The sequence below is a fragment of the Lepidochelys olivacea genome, assembly GCF_965140295.1.
Source record: "Lepidochelys olivacea isolate rLepOli2 genome assembly, chromosome: 1".
NCBI classification, from domain to species: Eukaryota; Metazoa; Chordata; order Testudines; family Cheloniidae; genus Lepidochelys; species Lepidochelys olivacea.
The window spans coordinates 263,037,462-263,063,552 of record NC_140411.1 but is presented as its reverse complement, the minus strand read 5'-3'; the positions used below and the strand labels follow the sequence as shown (position 1 = coordinate 263,063,552).

The following is a 26,091-nucleotide window of genomic DNA, read 5'->3' as shown; positions in this document are numbered from 1 at the left end:
AAACCCTGGATTTGTGCTGGAAATGGCCCACCTTGATTATCATACACATTGTAAGGAGAGTGGTCACTTTAGATAAGCTGTTACCAGCCGGAGAGTGGGTTTGTGTGTGTGTGGGGGGGGAGAAAACCTGGATTTGTGCTGGAAATGGCCCAACTTGATTATCATACACATTGTAAGGAGAGTGATCACTTTAGATAAGCTATTACCAGCAGGAGAGTGGGGTGGGGGGAGGTATTTTTTCATGCTTTGTGTGTATAAAAAGATCTTCTACACTTTCCACAGTATGCATCCGATGAAGTGAGCTGTAGCTCACAAAAGCTTATGCTCAAATAAATTGGTTAGTCTCTAAGGTGCCACAAGTACTCCTTTTCTTTTTGCGAATACAGACTAACATGGCTGTTACTCTGAAACCTGTCCTAATTACCACTTCCTTGCTGGATAAACCACTTCATTATGGGTTAATGTCTACACAAGGAATGTAGATCAAGTGGGGATAGCTTCCCAAGCAGCATGATTTCACACCTTATTCTATCACTTTGGGAAGCTATCTCCCATGCGACCTACATCTCTCCATAGGCATTACTTACCATCACTGCTACATTTATGGTTTACTCCCTTGCTTGAAAATGTGGAGAAAAATATGCTCACTACATGTATTCTCGGTGTCACATATATAATGCCTCCAAATTGCTGTGCGCAGAGAGCAGGAAGATGGCAGTGATAGAACCAAGCCAGGGGGCAGAAGAGACATGTGTAGAATTCTTGGTAAGCAGACATGAGATTTTAATCCAAACCACATTGAACAACGTCAGTTCAAAGGTAGGATACCAAAGAGTCAGATGCCACAATGAACGTTACACCAAACCTCACATGCCACCAGTTAGTGAATTATTATACATCATTATTATTATACATTATACAGGGGGATTCCTGTCAAACTCTGTGCACCTCTGCCAGTTGGCATCAGGAGGTGCCTCTCTCCCTCATGTTACATACTACAATGCTGGAAATAGAGCTATGCCCTTTTCCTTTTACAGAGGTTGGGCCACCTTTCACGACTACTCCTCTGCAGTTTGTATTGTCTGGGCAGAGGAGGGACTACAGAGCAATTCTGGCCAAGGAGCTCCAAGCTGTGACAGTAGCAAGAGAGGGGCGGGTGTCTGAGAAATAAACCGGGAGGGAGAGAAGAGGAATGGGTGGAGGAAACTGGGGAGGCAGAAACAGCAAAGAGTGAGAGAACAGGAGCAGGAAAAAGAGGCCCGGGGGAGAGGTGAAGGCACAGGGAGGAGAGCAAAGAGAGATCATGGAGCTGCTCCTGTGGCTCTGGTCCCAGCTTCGATCCTGCGGGAACAACCTCCCAGCCCTGGGCATAGCCCTCACAGTCTTAGCTCTGCTGTTTGATTTCCTGAAGCGCAGGAAGCGCTGGAGTCGCTACCCACCAGGGCCGAGCTCTCTGCCCTTCCTTGGGACCATGCTGCAGATCGACTTCCACAACCCGCACGTCTCCTTTACCCAGGTCAGTGCCAGAGGGGCTGGAGAGCCCAGCGTGCTGGGGAGCGGGGCTGGTGTGGGCTGGTGGTTCGTTAATGTAGCTGGTGCGGGCTGGATGAGTTATTTTACCGGCCTGGGGCTTTTCCAACACAGTAGCCATCAGTCCCCCTAGGGGAGGAGGGGCTCTAATGCTCTCTGATTACAGTTGAACCTCAAAGATAGGAACACCAGAGTTGTGGACTTACCGGTCAACCGGATACCCTCTGGAACTGGAAGTCCTCAATGAATCAGGCAGGCAGCAGTGCAGACACCCCCCCCCTCCAAAAAAGCAAATACCTTACTGCCTGGGGCTCAGGGCTTCAGCCAAGGGGGTTGGGGCTGTAGCTGCAGGGTGGGGGAATCAGGGCTGGGGGGACTCGGGGCTTCTGACCCTTGGGAGCACCGGGGCTCAGGGCTTTAGACATGGGAGGGATGGGGCTGCTAGCTCTGTTCCCAGCTTCAGCCCTGGGGGAGGGTGGGGGGGGCGCCAGGGCTCAGGGCTTTAGCTAGCAGCGGAGCACCGGTTTCAGCCCCAGCGCTCTCACTGTAGCTAAAGTCCCAAGCCCTGGTGCCCCCTGCTGAAGCTGGGAACGGAGCCATGGGGAGACCAAGCGCCCCCTGCGGGCTGGGGCAGAAGCCAGGAGCAGAGACATGGGGCTGAAGCCCCTCCCCCCAGGTCTAAAGCCCTGAGCCCTGGTGCTCCTGCTGGGCAGAAGCCCTGAGCGCTCTGCCCGCCCTGGACCTCGACTCGAGGGTCAGAAGCTCCAACTCTCCCTGCCCCCGCCCTGACTCCACCGCCCACCCTGCAGCTGCAACCCCAACCCCAACGCCCCCTGTGGTTGATGTCGCTAACCTCTTCTTCAGAGTTACAGATGGACAATCTCCATTCCCAAGGTGTCCCTAACTGCAAGGTTCTCCTGTATCTGCTTTGGCTTTGCTCTGGCTCTAGAATCCAGAGGGCAACATTCCACTCCCGAGTCCAGGCGAATTCTCTGCAAATGTGATAGCACTGGAGGAGAGTGATACTTACACACACAGACTCTCTCTCTCTCTCTTTAGCTTCTCCCTGTCATTTCAGTTGGAGAAGTAGTGTACTGGGCTGTTGCACAATAGCACTGTTAAACAGCTGCTGCATTCCGCCTCCGAGATGGCTGCACTTCAGTGGTCCCTTTATGTACCATCTGTATCCTCTGGGATGAAAAGGGCTAGTGAAAGATTTATTGTATATGAAAATGCATTTGTCTCTGCTCAGATCCATTCATTCAAAAGTTTCTCTGGTTTTGGGATGTGGCTGCATGGACGACAGTCTTCCTTGTAGAAATTATTAAGAATCTCAGCAAAAGTGAACAAAACCGTAATCTCCAGGATATGCTTTTATGTAATCTCCAGGAAACTTTAGCATGTGCTTGTTGGCTGTGTCTGCGCTAACAAGAGCACACACAACCTCTGCAGGGTTAGTTGTTGCAAGTGAATGCTTTGTCCTGTCTGGGAAACTACTGATACAGCTTGTGACAACTAAATCATATTATATGTTGTGACTGTAGTTGCCAAATGCCAGAGGCCCCTTTTCTAGGCTGGTACCTTTCAACATTCCAGTCAAGAGAAACTGGGTCTGGTTCTTGTTTTTACCATGCAGTAGAAAGAGCTTTTGAGTTTCCAGATCAAATCAGATTATGACAATGCTAGCAACAACTCTTTTGACCTGTAGCTGTTTTAACTCCACATTTTTGGTAACAACATATTATTCCCTTTTCTGTCCCTATTTCCATTTCACACAATTTCGTTTTGCTTTTTTGCATTTCTCACAGAATGGAAACGAAAACAGCTCCTTTTACTTACAGAATCATGGAAATCTAGAAATGGCCTATTCTTATCCACCCCTCTCCCTTCTAGTGGTATGCCCCTGAGGGCTTTATCCAGTTTTAATGACCAGCAATGAGGCTTTCATCACTTCTCCTAGGAAACTTCCCCAGTCTGATATGCCTCTCGCTGAGGATTTGTTTCTTGATGTCCAGAGTAAATTTTCCTTTATTTATTTTCCACTGAATGCATCCGATGAAGTGAGCTGTAGCTCACGAAAGCTTATGCTCAAATAAATTTGTTAGTCTCTAAGGTGCCACAAGTACTCCTTTTCTTTTTGCGAATACAGACTAACACGGCTGCCACTCTGAAACCTTTATTTAGGATTTCCCTACACACACACACCCCTCCCCCCAGTTTTGTGAACTAGTTACATGCAGTGTTGCCAATTTAGTGATTGTTTGGAAATGTGAATTGAAATTGAAACATTAATACACACTTTAAAAGCATATACAGTGTATAATAAAATACGTGTATCTGAAAAAGTATAATAGATTTGAAAAGTATGAACATAGACTAGCTTCCTTATACAGCTGTTGTTTTTATGACCATGTCGGTGCATTCATTTTGGTGATGTTGGCCAACCTAATAATTTCAAATTATGATTTGTAAGCAAAGTCTAAATAGGCTCTTCTTGACAGCCAGTGATGAGCTGGGGGCTGTGGGGAAAGGCTTCAGGACCAGATTGTTTTTACATTCACACGTAATCTACCGAGGTGTCCAGCAAACAGAGCTGTGTTGCCCAAGTGATAGATTTTGGCTGGGGTTGGGTTACAAATCACTTGAATGTGGGGGTGGAGGTGGGGGGGTTATGAAATGTAGTTATTCTTATTGTGGGAGTAAAGGGCAGTAGAACTGTACTTAGCCTTTGCTGATTGAGGGCATCAAGAGAGAGGGTGGGGACAGGTGTTTTGCTTGATGGTCTGCCTGAGTCACAAGTACTATTTGACCTGCCCCTCTCCACTGTTTAAAGACAGAGCTGATTAGGCTCCATAGATAGTCTTTTGTTCTGTAAAATGACCACTACAGCTGAAATCACTGATAATCAGGTCTAAGTGCTCAGACCTGCTGTGGGACAGTGTTTCTGTGGAAGAGACGGCCCAGTCTGCACTAGCAGCGAGGTGCCCCCACCAAGAGCTCAGCTGAAATCATTGAGAGTCGAGATCAAGAGATCAACTCGCAGAGGTCACAGTGGCAGGTGGCAGCAGAAGGTAACAGTGCAGGGCCATTGGCAACAGAGCGATGGAGTGAACAGTGGCACAATGAACAATAGTGGCCAGAGCGAACAGTGAGCAGCTGGAGGAATGAGCAAGGTGCCTTCTTGGTTCCCACCTGGGAGGTGAACTTATGTGAAAACACCTCTGAACTCTGAGTCTCCACTGACCAAGGACAACACTGGTGAGTGTTAATGAGGCTGTTACACAACACAGTTCATGCGAACAAACGTGGCTGTGGCATCATACTTTCTATGTAGGCAAGAGATACCACACACTACAAAACTGGAGGCCAATGTTAAGCGCATTGTCACTTTTAATCCTGAAGTTGAACACTGGTTCTGAACAAGACCAGCAAATGCTCACTGTCTTTCTGCAAGAAACTCAACTGACTGGCTAGAAGCATATGGTGCAACACTGAAAGACTCAACAGTTGAAAAAGTGAAGAACTCTCACTGCGTTCAGAAAAGTTCCATACATGGCTGATGAATGCACCAATGCAAATGGTCATCAAGTATTAAGTCATTGTGTACGTTATCTTGATGTCAAGGGTAGGCCAGTAGATGCATTTCTAGATGTTCAAGTTATAGAAGACACATCGGCTGCATCTGTGACAACCCACATCTTAGAAGAGTTAAATGCTTGTCAATTGGACCCCAAACAGATGGCTGCTTGTGCATTTGATGGAGCTGCAAACTTCTCTGGAAGACGTGGTGGAGTACAAGCTTTGCTCAGAGAAAAGTGTAACCCTAATCTCTCCTATACACACTGCAGAGGCCATCTACTCCAACTAGCACTAGTATGAGCAGCAGAATCTTCAAAAGACATTAAAAAAGCTATAAATTCAATGTCTTCATTATATTCTTTTTTCAGCAAGAGTCTAAAAAGACTGAATATCTTGGAAAATATAGAAGATACACTGGGACTGAAGTTCAAATTAGTCCAACCTGGGAAAACCCTCTGGCTTTCTCATGAGCGATCCTTGGCTGTTGTCTTAAAATTACTTCAGCTGTTATTACTGGCTTTGGAAAGTATCTACCAAGATGGGATGGATCTAAGTAGTGAGGCTAGTGGATTACTTTTGCTACTATGTTCAGAGAAGACTATTGCCATTCTCTCTCTTGTAAGTCTACTGTTGAAACCACTTGGGTCATTAAACAATGCCATCCAGGCATCTGCTACAACAGTAGTAGATCTTTGTCCAGCAATAGAAGCTACATTTGGATCAATCAGAGAGCCATCCATTGAAAAAGTACTGGAAGAAGCAAAGACTTCAGTCCAGAAGTTGACTAATGAAGGCATTTATATTGAATCCTTAAGTGAAGAGGACAAGAAGTGTTTATTAAGACAACTGAAAAAGTACACAGACTTGATTCTTAAAAATCTACAACAGCGACTTCTAGATTCTACTCAACCTCTACGTAGCTTTTACAGATCCCTGTCTTATAAAACACTGACAGTTGAGTGGAATGAGGCACTACCAGCAATGAGGCTGCCATGGGATCAGGACAGAATAGAGAATTTGAACACAGAGTGGAATATCATACGACAAATGAATGAAGATTTGACTTCAACTTCTTTTTTTTATCATCACTAGTGGCTCGACCCGATCTTTGTGTTCCGTTTCCTGGGATGAAAGAAGTAGGAATTCATCTCTTGCTACGCACAGTCACAACAGCTACAGTTGAGCATTCTTTTTCATCATTGAATGGAAGAACCGGACACACAAGAAGCCACCAAAGATGAAAGCATTGCATTCAAGAAGTTCATTAACAGAATTGTGCAAAATTATAACAAGAAACCGTGAAGGATGTAGACATAGTGCTTCATAGAAGGCTTGAGTAGCCAACTTTAATTTGTGTGATGATTTTAAAACATGAGTTAAATCTAATAAAATGATCATGAAACATTTTTCAGTTTTTACTATGGTGCCATACAGCCCACGTTCACTCTCACAGTCTCACCCCAGCCTCGGCCGCCTTACCCCTATCTATGTCCCCCCCTCCCAGAACCACAGCCCTGCTCCTGGCCCCAGCTCTAGGTGGCGGTGAGGGGCACGGACACGGTAAGGGGGGGCAGAGCTCAGCATCCCCACTCTAAAACTGTTCCAGCGCCACTGGCCAGGTCCTGGTCCTTTATCTCCAGGATGCTGCTCCCGGAAATGGCTGGCTGCTGCTGGCATGTCTCTCTGCACGCTGACCCTGCCCCCAGCACCGTCCTCACAGCTCCCATTGGCTGGTAACCAGCCAATGGGAGCTGCGGGGGCGGTGCTTGCGAGTACGGGTAGCATACGGAGACCTGCTGCCCCCTCCCCGCAAGGGGCGCACAGAGACGTGCCAGCAGCAGTTGGCCACAGCTGCTTCCGGGAGTGGCATGGGGCCATGGCATGCAGGCGGCCTGCCTGAGCCCTTCTGCGCTGCCTGCCGGGAGCCACCTGTTGTAAGCTCCTCTCAGCCAGAGCCTGCACCTCGTACCCACTCCCACACCCCAACCCCCTGCCCCAGGTCAGAACCCCCTCCTGCACCAAAACTCCCTCCCACGGCCCACACCCCTCACCCTCTCTTGCACCCCAACACTCTGTACCAGCCTGGAGCTCCCTCCTGCACCCAAACTCCCTCCCAGATCTCACACCCCTCCTGCACCCCAATTCCCTGCCCCACCCTGGAGCCCCCTCTTGCACCAAACTCCCTCCCAGACCCCGCACCACGGCCATTAATATAGTAGAAATGGGCGGCCCGTGACGACTTACCAAAATTCCTGGAGTGGCCCCCTTGTGAAAAGTATTGCCCAACCGTGGCTTAGAGGAAAGCTACTGTAGAAAAGCAGGAACACAATAGATTGGGTTTTTTTGTTTTTCATATACACATAAAACAACTACTTGTGGTTTTTCTGTACCTAAATTCTTGGCCCAGAAGTGCATTTTCTCCCTGTGGAGAATGTGTGGACAATCCTCAAGAAATCCCACAAATCATAGGTGAAAAAAGGTTAAATTTGGGGTATTTGGTAATTGCTTTAAACTGTTCTGCTTTGCACTCTGCAATGCCTGTCTGTCACCAGGGTACAGTGGCCCTGGTCCTCCCTTACATGAGGCACATTTTGTGCTCGTGGAGTCAGAGGCAATGTGTAGGAGGGGCATGGGGGGTTAAGTGCCCCCGCAGCTTGGCCTGCCGGAGGCAAGGAGGGAGAGGGGCTCTGTCCTCTCCTGTGTCTCTCCCCCGGCACGTTCGGCTGCTTTCCCAGGCAGCTGGGCGGGGAGCAGGATGGAGCCACTTCTGCCTCAGAGAGCCTCCCAGCCTGCTCCATGTCCCTACCCTTCCTCTTCCCTCTACCCTGCCCTCCCCGTAGCTCCTCCCCTCCTCCCCTCCTCCTCCTCTTCCCTTGAGGTTCTGGAAGCCAGAGCCTGGTGGTGGTAAGAGCCACCCAGGGAACCCGGTCAGGGGGCTGGGGTGCCCAAGAGCAGCCCCCAGCCTGTCCCCTCGCCCCCACCAGGCCATGCCACCCAGGGCAGGTGGAGGGTGCAGGACTGCCTACAGTGGCCCAGGCTCCCTCGGTGGTTGTCCGGCTCTGACTTCCACCTTGTCCAGGGGATGGGGCATCGGGGAGAAGAGGAGGAGCAGGGGTGGGGCCACTGAGAGGGGCTAGCAACGGGAAGAGGCTGGTGCTGCAGGCAGAGGCTACGCTTAGTGGCGGGGGAGCGGATGATTTCTGCCTGTGCCATTCCATGCCTGCCCGAGGCTTGCAGCTGGGGAAGAGGGGGATTGCAGCCCTCTGCCCCCCAAATTACACCCATGTTAAAAAGTGGGCAGGCCTGGCCCTCCCAATTTTAAAACTGGGGGGCCATGACTCCCTCCCCCCTCCCCCGCGCCACCGTTCCAGCACCCCTGCTCCTGGATCACTATAACAGGCTTACCATGAAGTCACAGACAGTCCCCTTAGACTCTCCAGTCTATCTTGCCACCCAGACAAACTGGACTTAGTGATAAATGGTCACCAAAAATCACCCCACATTCAGGTTGCTCCCAGTCCCAAGAGGCCAGTCAGTTACCCCAGATCAGTTGGTACCCTAGATCTTACACCAAAGCCAACACCTGTAGCCAATCCTGTAATAAATGATCTAAAGGTTTGTTAACTAGGAAAAAGAAATTACAAAGTTAATTGCAGGTTCAAGCAAGCAAACATATACTCACAGATGAGTTACCATCTAAATCCTAAGAGTGACCAAGTTGCAGTGATGTGTCTATTCAAAGTGTCTTTCGGGGCAGACCCAGCAGGCAGCCCTGGGGATCTCTAGCCCTGTCAGAGTTCAGACAGGCAAAGAGATGGAAAATTTTCCTGTGACTTTGTTTTATTTCCTTCATTCAGCTTCAAAGTCCACAGAACAAGCTTCCTTGCACATCGCATTTCCAAGGTGGGATAGGGTCCTTAACCAGTCCTTTGTATTGCAATGTTCCTTGACGCAGCTGAATTTGATAGTCCTTCTGGATGGGGTGGGGGAGGAGTCCTGTGCCTGGTTCACAAGCTCAGAGCGGACATTTCAAAGTTATAAAGCAAAACGTACAGATTTTCTTGTGGCGTGGAACACCGACATTGCAAGTGAGATTAACGCCTGCAGCAACTCACAAGCATTTCATAGCCTAAACCAGGGGTGGCCAGCCTGACCCTGAGAAGGAGCCAGAATTTACTAATGTACATTGCCGAAGAGCCACAGTAATACCTCAGCAGCCCCCCATCAGCTCCCCCCCACTCCCAGCGCCTCCCACCCACCGGCAGCCCCGCCGATCAGCACCTCCCCCTCCCTCCCCACACCTCCCAATCAGCTGTTTTCTGGTGTGCAGGAGGCTCTGAGTGAGGGGGGAGGCGCGAGGGCAGGACAGGCTCAGGGGAGGGGGCGGGAAGGGGTGGAGCGGGGGCAGGGCCTGTGGCAGTTGAGCAGTGAGCCCCCCCCGCACACTGGAACGATGGCGCCTGTAGCTCCAGCCCCAGAGTTGGTGCCTATAGGAGGAGCCGCACGTTAAGTGCTGAAGAGCCGCAGGTCGGCCACCCCCGGTCTAAACACGAAATACATTCTTGTAAGACTAATACCTACTTTGAGCAAACTAACATACAGGTGACCTGGTCTGGTCTCCAGCTATGAGTTTGTTAGTTCTTAGCTAGTGCCTGCAGCCTGGGCAAGTGCTGGCACCTCGTTTGCCAGCATCCCAGGAAACGCCCTCCCCCACCCCCAATCCCTTATGTCAGTCATTTTTATTTTGTGTGTATCTGTAGGCAGCACTGCTGTACCCTCTGTGGTGATATCAGATTTCATAACCGAAGCAAGGTTGGGCCTGGTGAGTACTTGAATGGGATATCGCCTAGGCAAAGCCATGTGCTGCAGGAAGCGTTGTAGGAGGCTGTCTGTGTCAGTGGTTAAACCAGTGCCACACCAGGAACAATGTACGCTTGGGTCTGTTATCCTTGAAGACACCAAAAGAGGTCCTGACCTCTGGTAGTCGTTAAAGACCCCATGACACTTTCACAAGATCCCTGGCCAAATTTCAACTTGGTTAGTTACGTTCTGCTGACAAACTCTTCCTGCACCTTCATCTGACAATGGTGGTGTTCTTCACTCCCTGTGTAAGTGGCTGTGTAGTGATGCTGTGAGTTGTTCCACTCCAGAGGCGGCTGCACATCAGTGATTAGCTAACAAGCCCAACAGAGTGCTCTGAGATCCTTCTAAGTTAGAGAGCGTACAGAAATGCAAGATGATATTTTTCAGGCTTGCCTTCCAGCAAATTTAAGTGTCATCTGGCTTCCAACAGTATATTTTTCCTTTTTCTTTTCTTGACAGCTGAGTAAAAAACATGGAGATGTCTTTAGTCTTCAGAACTGCTGGAGTAATCTGATAGTAGTGAATGGATTCAAAGCAGTAAAGGAAGCATTGATCCAGAAATCAGAGGACTTTGCTGACCGACCATACTTTCCTATACATGAGCACTTGGGTTATGGAGAGAACTCCGCAGGCAAGTATCTTGGAAACTAACACAGTTCTCTGGTAGTGTTGCCAGAGGACTGGCTTTATCATTTGAGTTCCTGGAGAGGTTGGAGGGGTCTTAAGGAGTGAGCTGCCTCCCTCTCTTGTCCCTCTGTTGACGTTGCTTTTGGTGGAGTCTGCCCCTGACACTCCCTCTCGCGAGGAGGAAGTCAGGCGAGATGGAACTGGGGACTCTCCTTCCCAACTTCAGCGCTGCAACAACTACTAAGACAGGGCTGTTCTGAAATGCTCAGTGGGATGTACATGCCAATCAATACCGATTGGCTGCCACTGTCAGAAGTGGCGGAGTCCTACCCCTCACCATATGTATGCACCTTCCTCGGCTTGTAAAAAAAAATAACCTCCTTCCAAGGAACCTCCAGGACCCAAGAGTGAAAGTGGGGGAGGGTAGAAAGAAATACAACCTAAAAAGGAGGCTTGTTGGGCTGGAATCCTCTCGGGTTATCCCAAAGCACTTTCATAACAAAGATTAGAGCTGGAAAAATATCTGTAGAGTCACATCTTCTCAACCTCGCCCTGGCCCATACTCTGGCCTTGCGGTGGCCAACCTGTGGCTTCGGAGCCACATGCGGCTCTTCAGAAGTTAATATGCGGCTCCTTGGATAGGCACTGACTCTGGAGCTACAGGTGCCAACTTTCCAATGTGCTGGGGGATGCTCACTGCTCAACCCCTGGCTCCGCCCCCACTCCACCCCTTCCCGCCCCCTCCCCTGAGCCTGCCATGCCGTCACTTTTCCCCCTTCCCCTCCAGAGCCTCCTGCACGTCACAAAACAGTTGATTGGGAGGTGCGGGGAGGGAGGGGGAGGTACTGATCAGCGGGGCTGCCGGTGGGCGGGAGGCGCGGGGTGGGGTGGGTGGGAGCTGATGTGGGGCTGCTAATGTGTTACTGTGGCTCTTTGGCAATGTACACTGGTAAATTCTGGCTCCTTCTCAAGCTCAGGTTGGCCACCCTTGCTCTGGCCAATGCAGGGATGCTCCCTATAGTATGCCCTCCAGTGCTTTGTCCAATCCAATTTTAAATGACTTGTGGTGGGGCATCCATTAATTCCTTTGAGAGACTATTGAGTAGTTTAGTAGCTCTAATCATTGGGAAATGTTTTTTGACATCCAACCTGAGGCTCACACCCTCAGAGTATAGCATGGCTTAGCTCCATTAATTGTATCCGATTATACGAGCTGCGGATCTGGCCCTGAATTTCATCCCATTACTCCTAGCTATACCTTGGCCCTCCATGAATAATCCCTCTCCTTCTGCACTAACCACCTACACCTATGAAGGCTGAAATAATAGCTCCCATTAGTTGCCATTTGGCCAAGCTATACTTGGTTCCTTTTATCCTTCCTCAGAAGCCAGTCCCTCCAGGTCAGCTCTATTTTGTTGCTGTCCAGCGAATTTTGCATGGTGTGCTCCCAGAGCTTATTACATCTCTTGTTTATTAATACTTTCCAGGGGTGGTGCTTGCAAGATATGGTCATGCGTGGAAGGAGCAAAGGAGATTTGCACTCTCCACCTTAAGGAACTTTGGGATGGGAAAGAAATCCCTGGAGCAGCGTGTGACCGAGGAAGCTGGATTTCTATGCTCTGCAATCAGTTCTGAAAAAGGTTTGCAGCATCAAGGGAGATGGGGCAGGGAATCAATATGACTTCCACAGATAAGGAAATGAAAGGATAATATGACTGATTATGAAGGAAGGAATAATAACACAGTATCTCACATTTCTACATAATCCCTGATAGCCAGAAGGATACTAAAGTGCTTTGGAGACCAGACACATAGTGATCATTCATCCAGCACTATCATGAAGCCACCTGTGGGGTCGAACCTGACAGCTGTTTTAACATGACAGTTTGTGATGGGAAGTAAAACAAAACCAAAACCCCGACACCTCCAATTGAATGTGCAAGGGGAATTTTAGGTTGGTAGAATGTAATTACCTCAACTGGAATCTGGTGAAGGCATCAACACGAAGACACTTCCAAAACATGCCATGACGTCTTTAAGGACGTCACTTTTATGCCTCAACTTAAAAATGTCTGTAGCAGCACAGTAACATCTGTCTGTACACAGGCGGCCCGGGTTCAGTCCCGAGGCAAAGAGATGAGTATTAATGACTGAGTCCGCAGCACAAACCTGCAATTCTTAAGTTTTCCATGGTGGTCTCTCTTCCAAGTATTGAGCAGGCCCAACCCTGTTAGTATGTGAGACATCTTTAACTTCCCCAGCTTACATGAGCATGGACTTTCAAGTGGTTTGTTCTGTAAGCAGTCTTGAAATGTTAGCGGTTCTTGCTCAGTATGCTCCATGCAGTGAGGGGCAGGCTGCAATGATGCTGTGCCTCCTAATGTCTTTGGTTGGTCTTGTATGTTTTTCAGGCCGTCCTTTTGATCCACATTTTCTTATAAACAAAGCAGTTAGCAACGTGATCTGCTCCCTTATCTATGGTCAGCGCTTTGACTATGACAATAAGAAATTTCAGAGGATGCTGCAATTGTTTGAACAGGCCTTGGACGAAGAAGCTGGATTCCTGCCCCAGGTAACTCAGCACATAAGATTTGGTCGGTAAGAAACTGCCATTTTATTGATCAGTTAGATGTATTTTAGTGATTCTTTTCTGAGAGCCATAGGGTGTGGTTTTCTCTCTCACTCTGTTATCTTAGCTCCTTATTGTAGTACCGTGGCTGCTGCGCATCCCTGGAGTGCAACAGAGCATCTTCCGAGCCCAAAAGGATGTCCTGGAGTTCACAGATGACCTTGTGAAGGAGCACAGGGCGACCTGGAATCCTACCCAAAAGAGAGACTTCACTGATGCTTTTCTGCAAGAGATAGAGAAGGTAGGAGGAGAAGGGCAGGTGTAGATCTCTTTGGCTCTGTGAATACATTAGTGATGGGAAAACTCCATGTTAGCTTCCCTTGTCCCTTGTTGTAAAGTTTACAAGTAAAATCCTATTGCGAATAGAACTGCTATGAACAGATCGCTGTTCTGTTTCTTCTGGTTTTCACTTATCTGGTGAGCCTAATGACTTCATGCTCAGAAATCAGCTGAATAGGCTGATATTTGGAACTTTGTACTTATACAGCCAGGCACTTACAGCCTAAGGCAGTGCCCCAAGAAGTCAAAGGTGAGACTCACATTGACTCTAGTGGGTGTGGTACCTGAGTCCTTAGCTCACTTGGCTGTGGAAAAGCCCTGAGATAAGCCAACCATGTACAGTTTAGAGACACTTTTTAATCATTTTGGCAAAGGTCACAGTAAAGACTTTCTTCATCCTTCATCCTTCCAAGTCACAGCTTCGTTCAAAGGCAGGCTGCTGGGAATTCCTGAATGGAAAAATGTTCCAGAACAAAAACCAAATCTGTTTTTATATTTTTCTAGAACAGCTGGTTGCAAAATTGAAACATGAAACAATGAAACATGGAAATATTTCACTTTTGACAAAATTTCATTTAGAAAAAATCATAATGAAATATTTTTATAGGGCTGAAAGATTCTGTTTTGAGGTTGTCAGAACAGCACATTTCAATTTTTCATTTAGAAATTACTTAATTGCTTTTTTTATTTTATAGTATTTTTTAAATTTTGATTAACCTGAAATCCTTTTTGAAAAACTTTCATTTTGTGGGAAATTTCTAAATGTCAACTTCTTGTTCTGAGTCGTAAACAAAGCTAATTACATTTTAATTGGCTCTTAAATAGCATATTAGTTATTGCCCATGTTAAGTCTAAGTCCAAATTTACAGAATTGCTCTGAGAAAATTGAGATAAGAAACGCTTAGAAAACAGACACATAAAATCCACAGCATTACAAAAGATAGCCAGACTACTTCCTGCTGTGATGCTGTCATATCTCCTATGCTAAGCACGGTGGCCCTGAAGAGTACTTGGTGGGGAGACCTGTCTTGTAGAAAATGAGACTGTTGGTTCAGTAGGTAGCACTGAGGTCCTGTTCTCATAGAAGCTACCAGGGCAGGAATAGGGCCTGTCAGATTGTTATTCCCAGGTACGTATATGAACTTTTGGAATCCTGATGTTAATTGGTTGGCTAGCATGTTGGCTGCACCCTGCTCGCTACAACATGGAATTTCTGACCTGATCAAGTGAGAGTGATCACACTGACCTCTTGAGGTTGCAAAGGCACAAATCTCTAAGACTGACTGGAGACCCTCCTTTAACTCTGGTGGCAAGAGACTGTGGGCAGAGTTTCCAGCATGTATGCTCAGTGTACTGAGCAGCATCAGCCAGTGGGAGTCTGCCGTGCCTGGGTACTCCTCCTCCATCTTCATAAACTCTTTCAGGTGCCTTTGGCAGTGGTGCTGGAACTGGGGGTGCTGCCGCACCCCCTGGCTTAAAGCAGTAATAACACAGACCAAATACATGGTTTCCAGCGTCAGCACCCCCACTATAAAAATTGTTCCTGCACCCCTGGACTTTGGTGGGTCAGAAAATGCCGCTGAAATGTCCACCAGTGCCTCAAGGAAACTGCCCAATTCCTGACCCAGGCGTGACAGCGCAAGCAAGAAAAGTTCTTGAAAAGGGGCCTCTTCCATGTTGCTCGGCAGGCAGTGTTGGCAGGCTGGTCACGCTTCCTGTAACGTGCAGGGTGGGCATGAAGCTTCCCCACAGTCAAAGGCTAGAGCGGGCACACTCTGTGGGGGTGCTAGGGAGTCTGGGATATGGTTGGTTTGGCTCAGGTCTGCCTGCTACTGTGTGGATGCCAGAACCCCAGGTTCACACCTGGGCTCGAAAATTCTTAACGTAGGGTTGATAATCAGCATAGACTTCTGCAAGGGTAGTCAATTTTTTGTCAGGGTCCACATTTCTTGGTCAAGGTATAGGCAAGGTCCAGACTACAGGGAAAATAATAAAAAAATAACAACAATAATGATAAGAAGTAAATAAAAAGATTTCAAGGTCTGTTCAAAAGCATCTAGCAGTCCAGATTTGGCCTGCCGTCCACCTATTGACTACCCTGGTGTAGATGCTCGAGCCCATGGTTCTCTAACCCAGGGTCAGCTGAGTCAAGTGCCACTAACTCTGGGCTTATATTGCAGTGTAGACATACCCTGTGTTTTTGGAGCAGAAGGTCCTGAGCATAAGTCCATGATGTGTGGAATAAATGATTACCTTGAAATGTATGTGACCAAGGAGTCATTACAGCGTTTGTTGTCATATGTACGTGTTTTGCTGCACTCTGCAAACAATTCAACCTTTCAGTCTGAGAATATGAATTACTACTATCTACAATTCTGCTCCTCTCTCCACAACAAAAATCTAAGGTCAAATCTTGCTCTCCTTTGTTCTCTTCAGGCTAAAGAGCATGCGGGGAGCAGTTTCAATGACAACAACCTTCGTATGGTAACAGTTGACTTGTTTACCGGTGGCACTGAGACCACTTCCACCACCCTGCGCTGGGCATTGCTGTTCATGCTTCTCCACCCTGACATACAGTGTAAGCAAGGGGACTGGTGGAGATGTGACCGGTTCTCCCAACCCTGCATCTTCCACAGAAAGAAAAGGAGTACTTGTGGCACCTTAGAGACTAACCCATTTATTTGAGCATAAGCTTTCGTGAGCTACAGCTCACTTCATCGGATGCATACTGTGGAAAGTATAGAAGATCTTTTTATACCCACAAAGCATGAAAAAATGGGCGTTTACCACTACAAAAGGTTTTCTCTCCCCCCACCCCACTCTCCTGCTGGTAATAGCTTATCTAAAGTGATCACTTTCCTTACAATGTGTATGATAATCAAGTTGGGCCATTTCCAGCACGCCATTTCCAGCACAAATCCAGGGTTTAACAAGAACGTCTGGGGGCGGAGGGTAGGAAAAAACAAGGGGAAATAGGTTACCTTGCATAATGACTTAGCCACTCCCAGTCTCTATTCAAGCCTAAGTTAATTGTATCCAATTTGCAAATGAATTCCAATTCAACAGTCTCTCGCTGGAGTCTGGTTTTGAAGTTTTTTTGTTGTAATATCGCAACTTTCATGTCTATAATCGTGTGACCAGAGAGATTGAAGTGTTCCCCGACTGGTTTATGAATGTTATAATTCTTGACGTCTGATTTGTGTCCATTTATTCTTTTACGTAGAGACTGTCCAGTTTGACCAATGTACATGGCAGAGGGACATTGCTGGCACATGATGGCATAGATCACATTGGTGGATGTGCAGGTGAACGAGCCTCTGATAGTGTGGCTGATGTTACTAGGCCCTGTGATGGTGTCCCCTGAATAGATATGTAGGCACAGTTGGCAACGGGCTTTGTTGCAAGGATAGGTTCCTGGGTTAGTGGTTCTGTTGTGTGCTATGTGGTTGCTGGTGAGTATTTGCTTCAGGTTGGGGGGCTGTCTTTAGGCAAGGACTGGCCTGTCTCCCAAGATTTGTGAGAGTGTGGGGTCATCCTTCAGGATAGATTGTAGATCCTTAATAATGCGTTGGAGGGGTTTTAGTTGGGGGCTGAAGGTGATGGCTAGTGGCGTTCTGTTATTTTCTTTGTTAGGCCTGTCCTGTAGTAGGTGACTTCTGGGAACTCTTCTGGCTCTATCAATCTGTTTCTTCACTTCCGCAGGTGGGTATTGTAGTTGTAAGAATGCTTGATAGAGATCTTGTAGGTGTTTGTCTCTGTCTGAGGGGTTGGAGCAAATGCGGTTGTATCGCAGAGCTTGGCTGTAGACAATGGATCATGTGCTGTGGTCAGGGTGAAAGCTGGAGGCATGTAGGTAGGAATAGCGGCCAGTAGGTTTCCGGTATAGGGTGGTGTTTATGTGACCATTGTTTATTAGCACTGTAGTGTCCAGGAAGTGGATCTCTTGTGTGGACTGGACCAGGTTGAGGTTGATGGTGGGATGGAAATTGTTAAAATCATGGTGGAATTCCTCAAGGGCTTCTTTTCCATGGGTCCAGATGATGAAGATGTCATCAATATAGCGCAAGTAGAGTAGGGGCATTAGGGGACGAGAGCTGAGGAAGAGTTGTTCTAAGTCAGCCATAAAAATGTTGGCATACTGTGGGGCCATGCGGGTACCCATAGCAGTGCCACTGATTTGAAGGTATACATTGTCCCCAAATGTAAAATAGTTATGGGTAAGGACAAAGTCACAAAGTTCAGCCACCAGGTTAGCCGTGACATTATTGGGGATAGTGTTCTTGATGGCTTGTAGTCCATCTTTGTGTGGAATGTTGGTGTAGAGGGCTTCTACATCCATAGTGGCCAGGATGGTGTTATCAGGAAGATCACCGATGGATTGTAGTTTCCTCAGGAAGTCAGTGGTGTCTCGAAGGTAGCTGGGAGTGCTGGTAGCGTAGGGCTTGAGGAGAGAGTCTACATAGCCAGACAATCCTGCTGTCAGGGTGCCAATGCCTGAGATGATGGGGCGCCCAGGATTTCCAGGTTTATGGATCTTGGGTAGTAGATAGAATATCCCAGGTCGGGGTTCCAGGGGTGTGTCTGTGCGGATTTGATCTTGTGCTTTTTCAGGGAGTTTCTTGAGCAAATGCTGTAGTTTCTTTTGGTAACTCTCAGTGGGATCAGAGGGAAATGGCTTGTAGAAAGTGGTGTTGGAGAATTGCCGAGCAGCCTCTTGTTCATATTCCGACCTATTCATGATGACGACAGCACCTCCTTTGTCAGCCTTTTTGATTATGATGTCAGAGTTGTTTCTGAGGCTGTTGGTGGCATTGTGTTCTGCACGGCTGAGGTTGTGGGGCAAGTGATGCTGCTTTTCCACAATTTCAGCCCGTGCACGTCGGCGGAAGCACTCTATGTAGAAGTCCAGTCTGCTGTCTCGACCTTCAGGAGGAGTCCACCTAGAATCCTTCTTTTTGTAGTGTTGGTAGGGAGGTCTCTGTGGATTAGTATGTTGTTCAGAGGTGTGTTGGAAATATTCCTTGAGTCGGAGACGTCGAAAATAGGATTCTAGGTCACCACAGAACTGTATCATGTTCGTGGGGGTGGAGGGGCAGAAGGAGAGGCCCCGAGATAGGACAGCTGCTTCTGCTGGGCTAAGAGTATAGTTGGATAGGTTAACAATATTGCTGGGTGGGTTGAGGGAACCATTGCTGTGGCCCCTTGTGGCATGTAGTAGTTGAGAAAGTTTAGTGTCCTTTTTCTTTTGTAGAGAAGTAAAGTGTGCGTTGTAAATGGCTTGTCTAGTTTTAGTAAAGTCCAGCCACGAGGAAGTTTGTGTGGAAGGTTGTTTTTTTATAAGAGTATCCATTTTTGAGGGCTCATTCTTTATCTTTCCCTGTTTGCTGTAGAGGATGTTGATCAGGTGATTCCGCAGTTTCTTTGAGAGCGTGTGGCACAAGTTCAGCATCTGCTGTCACCTTTGTGTTCTGGGGGTATGAAGCTGCCGTAGCAGCAGTCACAGCAGTGATTGGGGAATAATTCCAGTGGAGCACTCTCTGAGGGGGAGAGCAAAGACCTGTGGGAAGGGAGAAAGGAGAGAGAAAGCCCCTGTTCAAGATTTCAGTGTCAGAGGGAGCACTCACACTTTTCTTCATGACAAGTGCACTTTGAGACCCTTGTAGCTACTTGGTAACTCTTCCTTCTCTTAGGGTCTCTGCAGGGATAAATGCTAACCTGCTTGAATGTGCTAATGCCAGAGGCACAAGTCCATAGGCACTGACTCCATGGGTGCTCCACGCTTGGAGCACCCACGGGGAAAAAGATTGTGGGTGCTCAGCACCCACTGGCAGCCCCGCCAATCAGCTCTTCCCCAATTCCCCCTGCCCATCATGGATCAGCTGTTTAGTGGCATGCAGGAGGTGCTGGGGGGAGGCAGGGGGAAGAACAAGGGCAGGGCGCACTCAGGTGGAGGGGGTGGAGCAGGGGTAGGAAGAGGCAGGGCAGAGCGGGGGCAAGAAGAGGCACGGCAGGGGTGAGGCCTTGAGGGAAGGGGTGGAGTGGGGGTGGGGACTGGGGCAGAGTGGGGCTCAAGCACCCTCGAGGAAATTAGAAAGTTGGCACCTATGCACAAGTGGGTCAAATACAGTATGGGTAATGTGGGATGTCTCTAACAATGAGCTTATTAACCCATAGAACGGAGGATGACTATGTAAATTGGCCTGAGTAACCAAAGATGAGTGTGCTCTCCTTCAGCTCCTAATTCCGCATTCCTCTTTCCCACTGTCTGCAGAGCTCACTTTGGCCCTTGCCCCCAACCAAGGCCAATACCCTCCTATAGATATCTCTAGGTAAACTCTGCCTTCCTAGCACTCTTGCTTCCAGAGGCTTTCACCAATCTCCCTGTTCAACAAACACACAAGACCTGATTGCAAGGTCAGGAATCAGTAGCTGGGAAGCAGGGCAGTGCATGTCTGGGGTATCAAACAGGCTTTCTGATTGTGGGGGTGAGAGAAATCAGTAGTTCATCCAGACAAGGCCCATGCCCTCTCCCCACTGCAGGATGTCCTTCCTGACCCCTGAACAAGTGCCCCTGACACCAGCCACCTCCCACACACTTAGAGCACCCACTGCCTAGAGATGACTCACTTGTAAACTGCTCAATAATTGATAGGAAGCTGGTTAACAAACTCTCAGAATATTAACCCACATTAAGTATACTTATTATACTTCTATATTATAATAGCTCCCATAGGCTCCAATCAAGATTGGTTCCTTGTTGTTCTCAGCGCTGTACAAATAAAGATAAACAGACAATCCCTGCCCCAGAGAGTTTACAGCCTAAGAGTAAATCCGTAGGCTCCTCACTTTTACGGTGTTGATGTACATCATTAAATATGTTACATCCTCCTCAATGTAAAGGGTCTTTTTCCAGGTAAAGTCCATGAGGAAATTGATAAGGTGATTGGCAGGGACAGGTCACCCCAGATGGAGGACCAAGCGAACATGCCTTATACCAGTGCTGTGATCCATGAAACTCAACGTTATGGGGATATCGCTCCTGTTGGCATGCCTCACATGACATACCGGGACACCGAGCTCCAAGGCTTCTTCATTCCAAAGGTATCTATGGCCAGGCAGGGGATGCAGACCTCCTCTCCCCTTGCAGACTTATGTCCTGCAGCTGCAGACATTCCATATGTGAATCTCCCCAAGGTTCCATGCAGAGGGGGGTGGAGCACCAGGCCCTGAATCACACAACCATTGGCGAGTTATCAAATGTGCAGTTTTAAAAGGCCTTGGGCTTCAGAGACAGCCTTGTTTATGTGGTTAGCTCCATCTTGAACAGGTCTTTGGATATCTGAAAAAACAACGAATTGAGCTAAGACACTACTAAGGATTTCAATCCTTACAGGGGAGACTATAATTTTGTCTTGGGCACCTTCTAACATTCAGTACATCTGCTTGAAGGTGGAGAAAGGTAATGCTGACTGACTGTATAGAAACTACCAGCTAGGTCAGCAGTTCAAATCCAGAACAGTAGCAACTAACACTCTATTATCTGAAGGGTGTTCAGAGGCCACTGTGCATCTCAGTCCAGTTCCAAATGGACAAGAGACAATGACGGGCAATTACTGCCTTCCCTGGTGACAGTCTCATCGGAGAGACCAAAGCCACACAATACTCAATTCCACTTTCGCCCCTAGAGGAAGCTCCTCTAGCTCAGGCCTGAGGCATTTGAGAGGAGAAAGATCTCGCTTTTTCTGTGAAGACAATGAGAATTGCGGTTTGGAGTCTCTCAGTCAGCACACTCTTACCAGAGCTAAAATTAACTCGAGAAAATATTTGAAGCAACTGGGGAGTAGAAGCAATTTTCATCACATGAACCTCATTAGACCATGAAAACACCCCTTGCATACGCTTACGTTATGTGTACACGATGCACCTTTTAGTGACACCTGTGCCGCTAAAAGGTGTGGTGGGTAGCCGCTCTTAGTTGGCAGGAAGAGCTCTCCCACTGACAAAGCGCTGTTCACACCGGCACTTTTTGTCAGTAAAACTTTTGTCGTTCATGGTGTGTGTGTTTTTCTTCACACCTCTGAATGACAAAAGTTTAACCAACAAAAGTCTAGTGTAGACAAAGTCTTAGTCTAGCTAGCATGCAATGGAGAAGGGCGACAGGCTTCAGAGCACACGCTGTGCCCTGGCTGGGGCCTTGAAAACGTCCCACTCCATTGTGCTATAAGATTATACAATGAGGTACCTGAGCTGGGTTCTGTGCCTTCCTCTGAGGCATCCTACAATGGCCACTGCTTGAGATGGGATATTGAATGCAGAGGGACTGGTCTGTTCTGGTGTGACAATTCTTATGTACCCTGTTCCTTCTCTGGGGTGGATCAGGGGACGACAGTCATCACTAACTTGTCCTCGGTGCTGAAGGATGAAACGGTTTGGGAGAAGCCGCACCAGTTCTACCCGGAGCACTTCCTGGATGCAGATGGGCAGTTTGTGAAGCGAGAGGCCTTCCTGCCTTTCTCTGCAGGTAAATCCAAGGGGAGGAGCAGCTGGCAGAGGCCGTCCCTGTGGAAATGAGACACAGTGCATGAGATGTGACCCACTATAGTTATGGGAAAATGAGTCTCCTCTAAAGCAAGATGTCCCTCTTATCATGAGAGCAGCTTCCTCAAGGGGAAGATCAGTGCAGTCTGTGCTGAGCTGGGCCTGTTCTACAGTACCCTGGTGGAACCAGTATATGTAATCTCTGCAAAATAGCTCCCTCTCTCTATTTCTCCAGTGCAGAAACTCTGGCCTTGAAATGCTGTACTTCAGGTCAGGCCTTGAGAGACTGAGCATCTTGTCCCAGAGTCCTATGTAAACCACTCAGCCAAAGGGAAGCAGTCCTATATTCTACATTCTGCTGTAAACTGGGCAAGCCCTCACCTTAATTAATTCGTTGCTCACCTTCTACCGCTGTAGTTATTTAAATAGAAAATAAATTGTTACAAATCAATTAAGGTTGCTTATGTAACAAAGCCACCTACCTAATCCTACAAGAGTGCAGAACTGCCAGGTTAAGGAGGTCCTCCGTCCCTTAAGCCTATACATCCAGCCGTCACATTAGGCTCTGTTCTTCATGAGCATGCTGCATCTCCCCAGAAAAATTACTTCATACTTCAGTACATCTGCTTGAAGGTGGAGTCCCAGGAACTGGTTTAGAAGCAATGTGCACACACACAGGTGAGGTGTGTGTTATTGGGAAAGGGATGAGGTCGTAGTTAAGGCTTTCTGTTAAAGCATGATCAAAATTGTGTGCCACATACTTCTTTATCTGTTGCAAGGCACCCTGATCAAAGGAAGGTGTTAGTTACTGGAGGCTCTGGGACCACTGCAATGGGGAACATGGATCAGTCGGGGATAAAGGGGAGATGGATGTTTCCAGTTTCCCGTATGCTTCCAACTCACCAGAGAGATGGGAAGAGGGAAATACTGATTCTCTGATACACACCAAAGGAGGCCAGCTGTGGCTGGTGGAGGGGCTGTAGGGTCTGTCCTAACCCCTCTGGTCACCACATCAACAGCAGTGGGAAGCCTGAACCAGGGGGTCACTGCCTCTGCCAGGCTTGTACGAGTGCAGCCCAGGAGTCCCAGCAGTGTGAACCATGAGGACTTCGACAGGAGGGTCTATGCACTGAGCAGGATTATAGCTTTTCCACAGAACCTTTCCCAGTGACTGGTTGGTGCTCTCTAGGTTTGTTTCAATGCAGCCAACCGTTTCAGTGGCAGAGAGGGGTTGAGGTCCCATCAAAGAAAAAAATGTGACACAAACTTAGTTAGGCAGCTTCTAACGCATTTCCAGGATACTCTGCAGTACTGGGGGGTTCTCTGTGTGTCTGGGTACTAAGCTGAGCTAGGTATTGGCTCAGCGGGTACATCTACACTTCAGACTGGGGGTGTATGTTCCAGGTTGGGGACACATACCCACGCTAACTTGGTGATAGCATGTAGGAGCGTAGCCACTGCAGCGTGAGCAATGGGAGGGGCTGGCCGCCCTGAGGATGATCCCGTCCAAGATGGTAGGTACCTACTCAGGTGGCTAGCCCCTCCCACTGCTTGCACCCCCATGGCTACACTTCTCTTTTTAGCACACTAGCTAGCTCAGAGTTAGCAGAGGCACGTCACCTCGAGCTGGAGCTTACACCTTCCAGCTCAAAGCATGGACGTAACCTTGGTTAAAAGCCAAGTTAGTTTTTGTTTTATGATTTTATTTTAGTCCATAAACAGGTAATTGCGCAGCCACCCTCCATTTGTGCCAAACTGCAGTGCAATAAGAGTCTCCCCTGCACCCTTTGTCAGTGCCTGCCTTTCACTCTCTCTGGAGCAGTGGTTCCCTGGGGGGCAATCCTTTGTGTGCAGAGGACGTCATTTTGCTCTGCACAGCATGACCTCGCATGCACCATATGCACCAGGTGGAGGACACTGTTTCGTAGAGCTAGATGGTATCCTCCACATGGCGTTACCTTACACTTACAGTATGTCTGAGATTGTGCTGTGCAGAGGACACCATTTGGCTCCTCCATGTTGTCTGGGGTTCCATCAGGAAATACTTCACTAAAATGGGGTCACGCTGGCAAAAAATTTGGGACACGCTGGTCTATAGCCTCACATAATTCAAGGATGGACTTTTTGTTAGCAGCACAAAGCACAACACCTCTACCTTTCCTATTTGCTCAATAGCTACACTCGATAATAGTGTTGCCGCTTTCCATCTTGAACAGCTGGTCAAATTTCAGGGCCCTGGGGACATTCCAGTTGGAAGTAGAAATTGAAGGAGTCAGGTATTTTCTTTGATGCAGTCTTGTTTATAAGGAACATACAAAGTCCTGCTTCTCTGAATTCAGGAGGAACCAATAACAAAAGGAGCAGTTTCTTAGCTTATGGCCCCAAGCCTCTTTTGCCAACAGACCCAAAACCTTTTTTCCAGAGTCACACTGCACTCACAGGCTTGTCCTTCTTGCTTTTGTCTCTGCCTCTCTCTCTGTTTTTGTCTGTTCTCAGTTTTCATGTGTTCTCTCACACACTCACAACTCCCTTCCCCCTGCCTCCTCCAACCCGATCACAATAGCAAGTGGACCTCCCTACCCACCAGATGCTAGTTTCTGGAAAGATTCTATTAGGCCTTGTTTTAGGTGTGGGTTACAACTATCTTAAGTGAAGGGTGTGTTCACACAGCAGTTTGAATGATGTTTTGAGTCAACACATAACACAGTTTTACCCAGCTCATATCATGGTCTGACCCATAACTTCAGTTATCAACTCATAGACTTCAAAGATTCATTTTACTATCTTCAGAGAGAACAGTCCAAAGAGGAAGATGGGGGTGTTGTCATAAAGGTTCCTAATGACCAAGAGAAGGATTTTGCAGTGGCTATGGGAGTAGATATGGCACCAGTGAAGTCTTTCGGGCTGGCGGTGAGGTGATCCTGTTTGTACGAGTACTGCAAAGGCTTGCTGCAGTGGTTTAGACTGAGATGGGTCATTGGTGAAGATGTACCACTTTGGTTTTCTGGACTCAAGGCAAATACATGATCCCCAGATCGCACTTGAACCAGAATCTCCTGTCTGGTGGCATGGGCATGTTATTCTACCTCAGATTTCTCTATATAAAGGCATTTATTTGCCCATTTTGATTCTAGAAGTTAAGAATTCCACAAAGAGCATATGGGACAGATCTTCAACTGTAAATTACCACAGATCCTTTTACATCAATGGAGTTGTGCCAATTTAACCAGCTGAGGATTTAGCCCTGTGTATTAAAGTGTCTGACCCTTTTGAGTCAGGCTAACTAGGCAGTAATTCCCCTCTCCAAATCAACTGACAGAGTCTTTTGTTTTATGATTTCCACTGAAGCTTCTGGTGCTGGCCACAATCAGAGACAGGGAATCAGATTAAACAGAACATTGGTTGGTCTAGAGAAGTATTTCCTAGTTGTTCCTGTTCACACAGGGTCCGGGAATAGGGAGACTCACTATCTGCTGCATATGGAGGCAGATTCTCTGTTCACTCCAACCTGTGGGTGCGCAGTAAGGTCTTACTCCTTCAGTGACTAGTCATTTACATGTGGTGTTCTATCCTCCTCCTCCCCTCTTTTCTCACTCCCACGCTTGCAGGTCGCCGTGTTTGCCTGGGGGAACAACTGGCCAGGATGGAGCTTTTCCTCTTCTTCACCAGCCTCCTGCAGCACTTCACCATCCGTCTTCCTGAGGGCCAGGCCAGGCCTCGAGAGGATGGACACTTTGCCACGACACTCGCCCCCCACCCCTACCAGATCCAGGCTGCCCCAAGATAACAGGAGCACCTTTTCAGATTGGGGAGGAGGGCAACTTTAACCATGATTCCAGGGGACACTTAGGCACCTGAAAACTCTAGGGTTTTCTGCAGATTATAATTTAGAAATTAGCTGATAGGAGCACTGTATCTAATTCCTGTATTAAAATAAAGAGAATTAAATAAATATTAGGCCTACTCAGCTGTAACACTAACATGTTCTCACATCTTGTATCAAGTCCCTGGAGGGACACTGGTTAGATATAACATTTTAATGTATA

General features: G+C 47.8%; 1 protein-coding gene across 1 annotated transcript; it reads left to right on the top strand.

Moving 5' to 3' along the window:
* Positions 1 to 1,215: 1,215 nt before the first annotated feature.
* On the top strand, positions 1,216 to 25,832 carry LOC311515071 (cytochrome P450 2D14-like; the record flags this gene model as incomplete). The annotated part of the gene is made up of 9 exons (XM_084617930.1): positions 1,216 to 1,516; positions 10,432 to 10,603; positions 12,087 to 12,239; positions 13,011 to 13,171; positions 13,296 to 13,469; positions 15,944 to 16,085; positions 20,421 to 20,608; positions 21,887 to 22,028; positions 25,654 to 25,832. Exons 1-9 carry the CDS (start codon positions 1,304 to 1,306, stop codon positions 25,830 to 25,832), a joined length of 1,524 nt encoding a protein of 507 aa, XP_084474056.1. The 5' UTR covers positions 1,216 to 1,303.
* Between the last annotated feature and the right edge of the window lie 259 nt (positions 25,833 to 26,091).